The sequence below is a fragment of the Epinephelus lanceolatus genome, chromosome 13 (assembly GCF_041903045.1).
Source record: "Epinephelus lanceolatus isolate andai-2023 chromosome 13, ASM4190304v1, whole genome shotgun sequence".
NCBI lineage: Eukaryota > Metazoa > Chordata > Actinopteri > Perciformes > Serranidae > Epinephelus > Epinephelus lanceolatus.
Window position 1 is genome coordinate 14,166,068 of NC_135746.1, and position 15,026 is coordinate 14,181,093.

At 44.5% G+C, this 15,026-nt stretch overlaps 1 protein-coding gene across 1 annotated transcript; it reads left to right on the forward strand.

Moving 5' to 3' along the window:
• Nucleotides 1-7,020: 7,020 nt before the first annotated feature.
• sox7 (SRY-box transcription factor 7) lies at nt 7,021-10,238 on the forward strand. Its single transcript, XM_033648075.2, has 2 exons — nt 7,021-7,491; nt 8,549-10,238. The coding sequence occupies exons 1-2, from the start codon at nt 7,260-7,262 to the stop codon at nt 9,529-9,531; spliced, it is 1,215 nt and encodes a 404-aa protein (XP_033503966.2). The 5' UTR covers nt 7,021-7,259; the 3' UTR covers nt 9,532-10,238.
• Nucleotides 10,239-15,026: the final 4,788 nt, after the last annotated feature.

Genomic DNA, 15,026 nt, shown 5'->3' on the forward strand with positions numbered 1-15,026 from the left:
CCAAAAGTTTGGACACACCTTCTCATTCAATGTGTTTTCTTTATTTTCATGACTATTTACATTGTAGATTCTTACTGAAGGCATTAAAACTATGAATGAACACGTGGAGTTATGTACTTAACAAAAAAAGGTGAAATAACTGAAAACATGTTTTATATTCTAGTTTCTTCAAAATAGCCACCCTTTGCTCTGATTACTGCTTTGCACACTCTTGGCATTCTCTCCATGAGCTTCAAGAGGTAGTCACCTGAAATGGTTTTCCAACAGTCTTGAGGGAGTTCCCAGAGGTGTTTAGCACTTGTTGGCCCCTTTGCCTTCACTCTGCGGTCCAGCTCACCCCAAACCATCTCGATTGGGTTCAGGTCCGGTGACTGTGGAGGCCAGGTCATCTGCCGCAGCACTCCATCACTCTCCTTCTTGGTCAAATAGAAACCGGATGGGATGGCATGTTGCTGCAGGATGCTGTGGTAGCCATGCTGGTTCAGTGTGCCTTCAATTTTGAATAAATCCCCAACAGTGTCACCAGCAAAACACCCCCACACCATCACACCTCCTCCATGCTTCATAGTGGGAACCAGGCATGTGGAATCCATCCGTTCACCTTTTCTGCGTCTCACAAAGACACAGCGGTTGGAACCAAAGATCTCAAATTTGGACTCATCAGACCAAAGCACAGATTTCCACTGGTCTAATGTCCATTCCTTGTGTTTCTTGGCCCAAACAAATCTCTTCTGCTTGTTGCCTCTCCTTAGCAGTGGTTTCCTAGCAGCCATTTGACCATGAAGGCCTGATTCGCACAGTCTCCTCTTAACAGTTGTTCTAGAGATGGGTCTGCTGCTAGAACTCTGTGTGGCATTCATCTGGTCTCTGATCTGAGCTGCTGTTAACTTGCCATTTCTGAGGCTGGTGACTCGGATGAACTTATCCTCAGAAGCAGAGGTGACTCTTGGTCTTCCTTTCCTGGGTCGGTCCTCATGTGTGCCAGTTTCGTTGTAGCGCTTGATGGTTTTTGCGACTCCACTTGGGGACACATTTAAAGTTTTTGCAATTTTCCGGACTGACTGACCTTCATTTCTTAAAGTAATGATGGCCACTCGTTTTTCTTTAGTTAGCTGATTGGTTCTTGCCATAATATGAATTTTAACAGTTGTCCAATAGGGCTGTCGGCTGTGTATTAACCTGACTTCTGCACAACACAACTGATGGTCCCAACCCCATTGATAAAGCAAGAAATTCCACTAATTAACCCTGATAAGGCACACCTGTGAAGTGGAAACCATTTCAGGTGACTACCTCTTGAAGCTCATGGAGAGAATGCCAAGAGTGTGCAAAGCAGTAATCAGAGCAAAGGGTGGCTATTTTGAAGAAACTAGAAGATAAAACATGTTTTCAGTTATTTCACCTTTTTTTGTTAAGTACATAACTCCACGTGTTCATTCATAGTTTTGATGCCTTCAGTGAGAATCTACAATGTAAATAGTCATGAAAATAAAGAAAACGCATTGAATGAGAAGGTGTGTCCAAACTTTTGGCCTGTACTGTATGTATCTCCAGGCACAGACGGCTTTAACAACACTCACCCTTTCCACTTCAAAATACGAGTGATGACATCATGAAATCTTTTCTTTGACTTGACAGACGAAGTCCCAACAGGCCGGTCTTGTTCAGCAGTAAGAGTGGGTGGGGTTAGTCAAAGGAGGAAAAAGGAAACAGCTTTTCACGTTTACCCGTCAAAACAACACAGCATTCCTCGTTACAATTTTAGGTTTTTCTGTTGCAACAAAAAACTGGTTCATTTGTCAGCTTAAGATGTAAAGATAGTCTGTTACTGTAGGCATCTCAGGTGTGCAGGGTTTTTTTTTCTTCTTTCTATGTTCTTATGTCATGTAGAGTCATGACATTCAGTTCAGTACATTACAAAACAGTCAGTCCATATAGAAGATAGATTAATTACAAGTTTAGAATAAAATTAGACAAGTAAATGCTGCAGAAACTGAACCTTTATCTGTGCTAAATTAAAGTTAAGAGGAAGCTGCTAGATTTAGTTTTTTACATTAAATGTATATTCTGCAGGAATTGTTACTTTGTGAACACAACATTCAAACTTGGCCCCTCCTCCCTGCACTACTTGTTCGTACACTGCAAGCAACTTTTGTTGGACATTTTTGTGATGAAAAAGACGATACTTAAGATAGCTAACTAAGCTAATCGCTGGCACCTACCTGTCCCAACAGAAAACAGGCCAACTTTGCATCAAACCCTGTCTCATTCCCAACTCTCCAAATACCAACACTTGGTCCCTTGGTTTGGTTTGTTTGTTCTGAAAAGACAACTCATGTAGAGAGTAAATTGACACCATGACACGGAGGCATCCTTGGGTGTCATGGTGAGAATGTGTTGCCACATCACTCTTCATCCCCATCCTCTCATTCAGTGCTTGCCCGCAAAAGTGAAAGCCGACTGCAGATTCACTCTCGTGTTTGTCCGCCATTTCTGTAACTTCCTCTTGGATGCATGCGACGACCCAAACGCTACTTTTTTTATAAAGTCCCGACCTCACTTGCGCTGTCATCGGCTAGGAGCTACATACCTATAAACATCCCGTACATAGCAAAGTAAGAAGAAAATACAGGCAGGGCGCAGAATCTTTGCAGATGAATACACCACCACACACTTAGTGGGTCAGAAGAGATGATTGAGAGGGATTATTTTTGTATGTCTATACATTGTTTGTTAGGCAAATCCCGCACCTTTTAAAAATGCCTTGCTGCAAACAATTGCTCTTCAGCTGATGTGTTAAATGTCACTTAAAGCAATTTTCTTTTTCTTTTAATAAGTCAGTGATTTGTTGCCATTTACTGACATTTGCACACAATGCTGCTTTATTTTGAAAATTACATTAGAAATTATACACTGGGGGCATCGGTGGCTTAGTGGTAGAGCAGGCGCCCCATGTATGAGGCTGTTGCCGCAGCGGCCTGAGTTCGAATCCATCCTGTGGCCCTTTGCTGTATGTCATCCCCTCTCTCTCTCTCCCCCCTTCACACTTACCTGTCCTGTCCATCAAAGGCAAAATGGCCCAAAAAATATCTTTAAAAAAAAAAAAGAAATTATACACTGGAATTTAAGGATGTCACGAGAACCGATATTTTGTAACCGATTCAATGCCAAAATTCTGAAAACATGATGGTACTCTGGTTTCTCTCGTGCTGTGATACCGAGGATTCATTTCTCCCTAACCTGATGGTGTAGTTAAAACGCCAAAATAGTCTGCTGTTAAATGCATGAAAAAGAACATGTGGGGGGCGTCAGTGGCTTGGTGGCGGAGCGGGCGCCCCATGTGCGGGGATGTTGCCGCAGCGGCCCGTGTTCGGGTCCGGCCTGTGGCCCTTTGCTGCGTGTCTCTCCCTCTCTCCCCCTTCACGCTTCACTGTCCTATCGATTAAAGGCAAAAAATGTCCCAAAAAATATCTGAACCTGAAGTTTTGTGGGCACTACATACTGCAGTGTGTGTGTGTGTGTGTGTGTGTGTGTGTGTGTGTGTGTGCTTGCCAGTTGCTAGGTTGCTCATCTGGCAGCTGCGACTCCATTGCTGCTTCCCTCCATGCTTCGTCCTTCTTTATGTGATCATGGTAAGAGCTGGAGGACACATCATGCAGGCAAGGCCTCTGCTGCCACAACCTCACAAGGTTTTACTCGTCTGGAATCCCGAACATTTCTTTTTCAAGCATTTTGCCTCCATGGAAAGCTGCTATCCCTCTGTTTTGTTTGGGTTTAGCGCCAGTGCATCATTTCATGCTGCATTTCTATTGTTTGGTTAGAAGATATAGTTGGTAAGAGCAGTCACACTGTGAAATGGTCATCCCAAATTTCTGACACTGTCAAAATTTTATCTCAGGCTGTCTTTGATGGCAAGAACGTGACAACGGCCATCCTTGAACCTCTCTCACGCCTCGTTTCCACTTACGTATGTGTACAGAGACATGGTAACTAGAAGTCCATTCATTTCAATGGGAATCTCCATATCTGATGAGCCTGCGAAACTCCTCCCCTCTTTAATAGTTCGGTCCAGAATTTGCCTCAAGTACATTAAAAAAAAGTAACTTCAGTGGATTTCGGAGAGACTGAATGACATTGTGCTAGCTTAGCTAACAGGCTGCTAACTGGCTAACAGGCTATTTGCTTAAATTCAGTTGCCCGTGTTGATCATCAAGTGAGTTTTGTCTGATTAAAAATTACCTTTTTATCTAGTTTTAACACATTGTCAACCTGAGTTATGTTATTCTGGTAAAATTTGATTATATATTATAAACAGTCAGATGGTCGTAATGACTCGTTCAGCCGTTCATACGTCTCTTTAATTAGCTATTTCACAAATCATGCTATGTACCTGGCAGGTCCTGTTTTTGTCCCAATAATGTTCCAAGCCCATATTCCAAACCACTGGATGGCAAAAAAATTGACAAAATAGTCTCTCCCCATGGCTACAGGTAGTTTCTATCAGGTTTCTATCCATCTGTAAAGAAATGGACACTAGAGGCATCATCCGTATATTTACACATCTACTAGTCTGAGTGGGCGGAAGTTCGTTGCATAGATCAGCCTCTCATTGGGCAGAACGAGCCACCCACTGAAGTCCCGCCCTACCACCTCCGGTTGTGTAGCAGTTTTCAACACGTCCTTTACTAACTTTTGCGGTGTTTGATCTTGCGGGGATATAGCCATTTTTCTGCCATGGTTCGCGTCCTGTAGGCGATATTTTTGTGGGCGTGTTACACCAAAACCTGTTTCCCCCCGGCAATATTTTTGCAAGCGCACCGTTGCTGTGGCACTGCCCAGAACGATTGCGATTGGTTGTAAGAGTGAGAGTCGGCCCAGCCAGACCTTTCTTTTCTTGAGAAGGGTCTGGTGAACGAGACTACACATCTACGTACGCCAGTCACATACGTAAGTGGATCAAGGTGTCACTGTGCAATGTAGGACCATGGTTTTAGAGCCACGATCAACAACGTGGCCACATTTCTTTCACGTTGGTCATCTTTATCTGGGACAGCCCAGAATCAAACAGTGTATACCGGGCTTTACACATCTTAGATGTACAAGTGCTGAACGTCAACAATAATGGAGGAGAGATAAGTTGATCTACTGCAGGTTGTACTGTATATTGATGCATGCTTTCTCACCCACAAAATCTCAGACACCCACATGGACTAGTACTTTAAATTCGGCAGATCATCAGGGATGAATAAAATTTAAGTACATGGGAGTCAGTGTTTTGTTTTTGTTTTTTACCGTGGTATCGAATTGGGTTTCGAGAATCGTGGAATTTCACTGGTATTAGTATCGACGACATGCCCATCGGAATACATAACAGCAGGTTATGTATGAGAGAAATAATACTAGAAAAGTTTAGCCTAACATTCCTCAACACTGGAAGTCATTCACAAACTGATCAGAATGCTTGAATTATGTTACCATAGTGAAATGTCCTCACACAGCACATGCACAGAGACGAACCCCCTCCTCAAGTCTCCAGTAGCCACATGTCTTTCACACTGAGAGGGTGAACAACAGCAGGCTGATACGGCTCCCACCCACACAGCGGTTAACACATAGAGCTATTAGTCACTTCAGAAAACCCCCAACTCGGAGCTCTCATGTGCTGCAGTCCAAAATGCAAATACGACGTGAAACTTAAGTCTCACGCGTTGTCAGTCTGCTGCCTCACTGTACTGTATGTGCACCCTCACTCACTCCTGTGCCTCCGTCAGCTTGTAATGTTGTGACTTTTATTGGCACAGTCTTCACATGTCAGAGCAGCAAACGCAGCTCTATATATCACTGATGTGCCTGCTCCACGCACTATCTGTGGCTTCAGGTGCCGTATCCTGTTCCTGCGGGGTGTTGAGGGGGGCAAGTGTCACACACAGCTAGCTGACACTTCAGTTTGATGGTCGGGAAGGCACGACCAACCTAAAGATGTGTATCACAGCTTCAGATCCATGTTGCATGTGGGTTCACTCTGGAGGAAGGAAGTTGAAGAAGAGTAAAAACCAGAATATCTCTCCCACCCCTTTAAATACCCCAAACCGAGATACTATCTGACCTGTGATCAGTAGCTGTGTTCGACCGGTGTGTGTGTGTGCCCTTGTGTGTGAGAGTGTGAGCTACTCCATGGCCGCAGCCCAAGAGTATCCTGTCAACAGGAACTCCTGGATTTGATATGCACCCGCCTCTGGCCACAGAAGGAAACTGATTTGTTTGTAGTGTGCGTTCAGTGGGTGTTATCTCCTCTGTCACCCACAGATGTGTTCAGAGGTTCCATGTTGATGTGCACCCAAAAAAAAGAGCACCTTTTGCCCGCCTCTGAGCGGATGTAATCAAAGGCTTCTGCATTTAGATTTTTAACAAGAATTATGTAGACAATTTCTGTAGAGTGCATTATGTTTTTAAAAAGTGATAAAGATTTTTTTGCGTGACACCCAGGCATGCTGAGGAGTTCAGTGGAAATCTGGAAACTTCACTAGTGCAGTTTGCTGTGTACTGTTACTGCAGAACAGGTTAGATATGTTTGTCAGGTAAGGGTTTCCTGGTTGCCAAGAGAAAAATCCTCAAGTTGCCAAATCTCTCTTAGTCATCACAGCAAGACAGTACTACACATTTAGAATTAGAAACAGGTTTTCTCTAATGGCTGCTAATTGTGTCTTTGTGTCCCCAGTGTGACAAACTTTGCTCCCATGTGAATTTAAACATAAAAATCTACACATATGCACAACATAAAGTCACTCACAATGATTTATTTTGAGCATTGTCGTTTATTTTGGTCGTTATCTGTCAGTGCAAAGTGTTGTTTTGTTTGTGAGGCCAGTTTAAGTAGTTAGTAGTGTTGAAATGCTGCTCTCTCTCCCTCTCTCTTCCCTTTCACGGAGCTCAACTTGCAATCAAGGAGGAGCCGAGAGTCCTCCGGGGCTTCTCCTGGAACCTGCTCCTCAAATATAAAGCGCTCCCCCCATCCACCAGGAAAGACTGAATCATAACTCACAAGGAGGAGCCGCTGCCTGAGCACATCTGTGGTTTCTCCCCAAACCTGTACTGACATCTGACTGCAGCTCTGTAGCACCAGTGATCTAGTCAGTGTGTCAAACACCGCTGGATTTTTAAAAAGAGATAGCTTTCTGATTAAGTGTACCTCCACACACACACAGAGAACACAACTTGTCAGAAGCGCGTCTGAAGTTTGGAGAGGTGAGAGCGCGCAGATGGCAGCCCTCATCAGCGCGTACTCGTCGTGGCCGGAGTCCTTCGAGTGTCCTCCAGGAGACGGGGACGTGCCCGACGGACACGGCCCGCACAGGACCCCCGTGGACAAGGCGCCGGAGCCGCGGATCAGGCGGCCCATGAACGCGTTCATGGTGTGGGCCAAAGACGAGCGCAAGCGGCTGGCGGTCCAGAATCCAGACCTGCACAATGCCGAGCTCAGCAAGATGTTGGGTGAGATAAAGTTATTTAAACTTCTATTATTTAAAGTTGTTTTTAATTACATTTATCATCATTATTATTGTTTTTATTTTTTTCTGCTATTTTTTTCCCACACTTTTATAATTCCCATCGGGCCTCGGCTGTTTTACAAAAGTTTTTAAGTTGTTTCCAACACCCGTAAAGGAAGATACATATTTAAAACACTTTTAGGAATGTTAAAGAAGACAAACAAATGTGTTTAACAGCAGCTGGTTTTAAATTAGACTAAGTAAATTAAATGCGTAATTTCAGAGGCATCGCAGTAAAAAAGCGCGTCGCCAAAATCCTCCAAATTTAAATGTCTCTGTCTCTGTAAACCCCTAAAATTCGTTCAGACTATGGAAACAGAAAAGGACATAAATGTTTAATTTTGCGTTGGATTTTCGCTTCTTGGATTAGTGCTTTATGTTAAGCTCAAAATCTGGCACTGCCGCACATCGGAAATCATCTTAAAGCCGATTCCAGAGCAGCCATACATGTAAAATATGCTCACACAAATAAAGTTTAAATTGGGACTTGTGTTTATCCTAAAAAGGGGAATTCACCACTAAGGGAAAGTCCTTTTAAAATGATTAGGAACTTAAAAGGAAGCTGAATATGGGGTGGGAGTTTTAAAAGATTTTCCCTTTGATTTTTTTTATGTGAAGCACCTGAGAAGTAAATGACAATTATGTGTGGTTATTATAAAGGAAGATTTATTTTATCATTTTTGTTGTGTCTGTTTTATAGTGATATTTAACCCTTGTTTAATTTTAGAAAACATGATGTAAGCTCACTATTTACAGGAATTTAATATCTTTATGATCCAGTAAAGGAGTGTGAGCCTAAAACTTTAAAAATGAAAACAAATTAATGGAAATTTTACAAGTTATAGAAATTGTTTGTGTGAGAAAATATATTCTGACATTTTTACTTAATATTAAATTAAAAAAATAATTATTGCAAACCCATCTGTTAAAGCCTTGTCAGGATTTTTAGCTACAATAAATAAAAATATAAATATATATATGTGTGTATTTTCTTCTCACAGGCAAATCCTGGAAGGCCCTGACTCCCCCTGATAAGAGGCCCTATGTAGAGGAAGCAGAGAGGCTCCGGGTGCAGCACATGCAGGACTACCCCAACTATAAGTATCGGCCTCGCCGGAAGAAACAGCTGAAGCGCATCTGCAAGCGGGTGGACCCCGGCTTCCTTCTGAGCGGGCTGGCGCCTGATCAGAACGCCCTGCCTGAGCAGCGAGCCCTGTGCCACCCCCACGACAAAGACGAGGGCAGCCCCAATGGCATCAGGAGTGGCTTCTCCAGCCCCAGCCCCGCTCTGCCCAGCGTCCGAAGCTTCAGAGACCCAGCCGGCTCCAACAGCAGCTTCGACACCTACCCCTACGGCCTGCCCACTCCCCCTGAGATGTCCCCCTTAGATGCCATGGACCACGAGCACGTACCCCCTTCTTATTATTCCACGTCTGGTAACAGCTCCTCTGTGTCCTGCTCTTCCTCCTGCCCAGATGAGCACCACCAGAATCAGACACACATGGGCAGCCCGCCCCCTTACCACACTGACTACGCTCAGACCCAAATCCACTGTGGGGGCGTCCACATAGGTCACATCTCTCACATGTCCCAAACTGGTGGTGGACTGATACCCGGCCCTCCGCTGTCCTACTACAGTACCTCATCTTTCCCCCAGATTCACCACGGGCTCCACCAGGGCCACCTGGGTCAGCTGTCCCCGCCACCAGAGACACAGGGTCACCTGGAGACTCTAGACCAGCTGAGCCAGGCAGAGCTTCTGGGTGAGGTGGACCGCAATGAGTTTGACCAGTACCTGAACTCCAATGGGACCGGGTTCCACCCCGAGCAGGGCAGCAGCATGACAGTTACGGGACACATCCAGGTGGCGTCCGCCACCACCGCCTCTGCCACTGCGTGTCCCAGTAGCACCACAGAAACCAGCCTCATTTCGGTGCTCGCGGACGCCACGGCGGCCTACTACAACAACTACGGCATCTCGTAAGCTCGGCTACAGCTGATCAGAGACACTGCAGGGTTTGAAATGGGTGAAGATATTCAGGATGATGTTGCACTCGGGTGCCAGTCCCTTATTAGCATCCATGAGCAACATCATCCCACCGTTAAAACCTGAACTGACTACTGAGCAATATGATTGTCTGGAGCCGAGGAAAGAACAAAGAGCAAACGGAGGAACATTAAAAAAAAAGGGAGATGGACACCTCAGGGATGCAGACACAAAATACTATAGTATGCCACCTCCAGCTGTCACGCAATTTCTAAACCAGAAGAACAATCGTAAAAAGACTTGTCCACTTGTAAATGTCACCAGTTACTGTTGCCGCCGCGGCATGTACAGACGCTCCTTAGAAGCTAATTTAAGTCCTTTTGATGTTTCGCATAAACTGTAATGCTATTATCGAATGCTTTTCCCATTTCGAATGTTTGTATCATATGTTCTGGCTCTCGTTAGTCTGGGAGTCTTTACCTCAGTAGTTGTAATTGAATGAGGTTTTAGTTGGACATTTCTTATGCAATTTAACAAAAAGCGGTGTATAATGAAGAAAAAAGGCGTTTATACTTCTTCTCAAGTACTTAATAATATATAATCATAACCTCTACGATGGAAAATAATAATGGTAACTATAACTGTATGCTGATTTAGGTTTGTGAAAGACAATAATTTAAAATAAAGTTCAATTTTTATATTAATGCAGTTGCTGCTTGGGTAATGAGCACACACACACACACACACACACACACACACACACACACACACACTTCTACTCATACATATTGCACCTAATTAACACAATAACACTCACGCATTAAAATAAAGTAGGACTGCTTATGTCACACTACAAGTTTTTATGCTATTTGTCCATCTTTGACTTGTCACACTTTATATTCTTCTATCCTGAGCTCGTGTACTGCGAGTGGCCCATTCTGACACCCACTCCCCTGCGTGCTTTTTTCCACCCTCTATCACAACATCCTTCTCCATCCGTCTCCTCTCGCTTTCATTTCATCCCGGTTCAGAGGATTAGTGTAAAACAGGCACAGCCGTCGCCGCCCGCCTCCATCTCAACCGTCCTTTGTTTTCCTGGAGTCTTATTCTGGGTGCCATTCTTAGGCACTCCGGACCCCACTTCCAACCCCCACCCCCTCACCCCCGTGTTCTATCTTGCTGATGCAGACCTTTCGTAATCTGTGCAGAATAAATAAAAAAATAAATCCCAGGGCTTCGTTGACTGTTTTACACCCTCCTCATTTTTCTCTTTTTTTTTTTTTTTTTTTTTACCCCCCCTCCTCTCCTCCTCTCCACCTCCCCTTTCCTCCTCCTCCTCTCCACTCCTCCCCTCTCACCCTCTCTGTTCTCTTGAATTTTTCTTTTTCGATAAAAGGAATTCAGGGGGCTTTTGACAAATCCTGGAGTCTGGCTGGTCTTCCTGCATTTTTTTGGGAACGGTTGAGTCGTGCTTCTTGTAAAGAGGATGTGGCGGAGGAGCGGTGTTTCCTGACTGATAAGGGAAAAGCCTCTCTCCGTCAGGATGTTTGGGCCTGGCTGGGCCCTGCATTAAAGAGCCAGAGAGAGGGAAGGGAACCCGCTGTTCAGCGAGCGGGAGGAAACACTGCTGCGCTGATTAGCATCTCACTTACCCGTCTTTACTCACCCACCATTTTTCAGGAGAGGCTTTGTCAACCTGGCCTGTCGTACCTTGACCGCAGATGCACCACAAACAGCAGTGAGCATGTTTCTTACTCTGAAGCCGAACACATGTACCCAAAATGACCTTTCTCTGTACCCATACTCAACCATGATTGCTCGCTTTTGACACAGTAACTGACCAGAATGACAACATTTATCAAGCACCGGTGTTTGCAGCTGTGCTCATTTCTCCGGGGTTACATCATTACCCTTTACGCCTGCAGGGGTGCAAAACTCTGCAGAGGGTCCATTTGAGTGCGATCATATTTTGGATGCAGGGAGCCAGTCGGGTGGTGCCCCAGGCATTACGGGGGTGAGAAAGTAGTCTTTGGTGCACCGTTGGTCAGGGTCAGCTCAGGGTGCTGCTGCAGACTCCCTCGGTAAAGACGCCCTGCAATGTCTCAACAATCACATCCAGCACCTCAGGGTAGGACGATGGAACACGGACAAGGACAAAGACTCAAGCGTCAACAAAGCATCGTCACATTAGGGTCAGACCGGTGCACGTGCATGAACTGCAGAATAAAGCAGCATTTTCTCTGCTTTGATATTTTAAGTGTTTCATGTCCGAATGAATCAGAAAATCACGTGACCACTGCAGAGATTTAGGCAACGACTAGATCTGTTCAGTTCTGTTTTTAATATGGCAATGGTGCAGTTTTCAGATTATCTAATGTTTATTTTTCAACAGTGTATTCAGCTTATGGAGTAGAAGAATTTTCTAAAACTATAAAGCCACATTTCAATTTGTCAGAATCAAAGATGGAGATAAATGTTTCAGTTTTCAGTGGACAGCGAACGCATCAAATTCAAATACATGTCACACACTTACACATTATAATAAACTGTAATATATATGTGCATTCCCCACTAAAACTATATTTATCTGTGTGTAGGTTTTTTCATAATGTGATCAACCCTCTAGAGTGATGAGTAAACAATATTTGGTGTCTAAACCCTGGGTCTTTAACAGGGCGTCCCCAGTGTTGCTTCAGGGGAGGTGCAACATTATTGTTGGTTTTTGAAGGTTTTTAAAAATTCAAATATGTCTGAAAATACAAATTAACATGAATCATTATCCAACAACTTATCTGTGTGAAAGGGGCCACCTGCCTGCCAATATACAATTCAGTTTTATACAATATATGCAGTAGGGGGGCCCTGCTTTGTCTCCGTTCCAGCTAAGGGGTCCTTGGCCTGAAACACCCCTGGTCTAAACCAATGAGTACACAGTGGTTTCCAATGAGAAAACTACCACGTCACATTTTCTGTCAGTGATAACGCTTATCTTTCAATGGCACTTCATATTTCTGCGAAATACCCACAAGTTTTTTATCGAGACTTTTTAGTTCTCGGGAAGTGAGGGCAAAACACTCAGCTTGTCGGCCTCAATCCTTTCCTCCCTAGAAGGTGACTCATTGTCAATGTAACCTTTACTCGGAGGCTTCTGCCGAAAACCTGAGACAGCCATTGGTGCTGTTTAAGCGGCAATAAATCAACAAGAAAGGAAAGAGGAAAATAATGTGTCAACAAACACTGGCGTGACGTTGTTGCAAACATAAACTTTACTTCACGCACACGCGCGCTTGCAGGGATTGCCTGTAAAGCCCTGCAGTTTGTGCGAAGGAAGTGCATGATCTCTTAATTTGACTAATTGAATCTTCAGCAGGATAACAAGATTTACAATATTTGCCATTATAAGGATATAGGCTGAACAAACAAAAGAGCCTCCTCTTGTTATTTCTCTCTGATTGCTGACTGGCTCCGTTCCAGTCTCAGGTCAAGCCTGTGGAATGAGTCCGTCAGGTAGTCTGTTATGTTTCCTATTTCCTCCTCTGCCGTCATGTCACTTCCCTGGGCAAACAAACAACTTGGCGGTCTAAACTCAACACCAACTGTCAAGGTAACGGGCTCTTGGTGTGTGTGTGGACTCGGGGGGCGCGGAGGCTTGCACAGCTGTGTAAAGTATTATCCATCTGCCGGGACCGAGGTGAGCAGTGATCACTTTAAATATCGTGTCCTCCGGAGGCACGGAGGAGGCTGACTGTCTGGTTGGTCCAGCGTCCATTGTGTAACCGCGGAGGGAGCGTCCAATCGCGTCACATTTGGAGGTCGAACATTTGTGCTATATGACGTTATATGCGTATTAACTGTAGGTCAAGAGGAAGTGGCTGATTTGAAGTACGTGACTAAGGCATATCAAGGCTGAGACTGACATGCACTTTAAACCTACATATAGACACTCATGTCATGGTGTTTAAATTAGCGTTGTATTGTCGCTGCATGAAGACAGATGGCTTATTCCACTTACATAAACATAATATATGCAGCTGCATACATCACATTTGATGAAGTAAAGTTATCGTTCCAAGTGTCCTTCCTGTTAAGCCTTGCAAATAGACAACAACAAACCCATTACAATATCTTCATCACAATAAATGCAGTGAACTTTACACCAAATTAAACTACTCCGCGCGACGGATAAAGACACACTTACATCAGTAAACACTAAATGTTGTCGGAGTGCATTTCCAGTTGGAGTGTGTTACAGCAGCATAATAACCTGTTTACAATTTGTACTTGGCCCTAAATCTGGCCAAAGGAGGGGAGAAGAAGGAGGGGAAAAAAAACACACACACACATCTCACAGCAAGGGATTATGGGTGCAGCTATTCTTCATCTCATTGTGGCTCAACAACAGGCAGAGTGTGGGGTGGCAGGCAGGCGTGTACGTCGCCGGACGAAGAATGGACCAGACTCGTCGAGGGACAGGTGCCATGTGGCAGAGGATGCGCGGGGACACAGATGGGGACCCCTGGAAAACTTGGGGGACTGTGCGAGCAGCCAAGGGCCTCCCACCCGTACCTGTGCTGTGAATGCTGCAGCTGAACGGGATCCGGCACCTGTTCTAAGCAGATACAGGCGAGCGGCAAAAGCACAGAGGGAGGCCAGCACATGGCTGCCAACCCAGGGAAGGAGAAGGCTAGATTTCCATTTACCCATAAGCGCGGCCTGATTACCAAATCGGCACAGGCAGCAAAGCTTGTGCTCCACTGCAGGATGTGCAGAGAAAAAAAGAAGGATGGAGAAATGTCTTCCAAAACTGTGCATTTCAGTAAACTCCCCACTTTAATAAGAGTTCTGTAGTTGTGTATTATTCATCAAAGTAGAAACACTGAAAAGTCAAGACATATAAAAATACTCTTATTTCTTAAAGACATGATGCAAAATTGCAGTGCATGTCCTATTTTTACCGCCTGGCCTGCATTGGTCCCTCTCCCTCTCTCTAATAGCATGGCATGCACTGGCCTGTGTGTGCTGCAGCGCTATCTGCCTTGTTTTTGACTGCTGCAGATTCTCCCAGGGGTGGTGTAACTCTTCACCTCAATGTGGAGGTGGATGTTCCTATTGTGCTTCCTAATTGCAATGTGGTTGTTCCATTTAAGAGATAGAACATCCTTATCTGTTCCGCGTGTGATCCCGTATTGTGGGAATAACTGGAGGAGGAATTGCGTGTTTTTGATTGATGTTTTAATCGAGATAATTAGAATATTACGTGGTTTCACTGTCTGGTATCTTTGTTTAAACAAGACTGGGGTGAAACAGGCTGCTAAACTGGAAAGGATATGGCTAATTCCTGCAATGTTTGCAAGGCAAAATTGGTCATCTTATGAGAGTGGTTTTCTCTTTGTAAATTCACAGCTCTGGAAAAACATGAGCTAATACCATGCCCGAATGTTACGTGAATTTGGACACTGCTCTTTAAAAAGGGCAGGAGCGACATGTGTTTG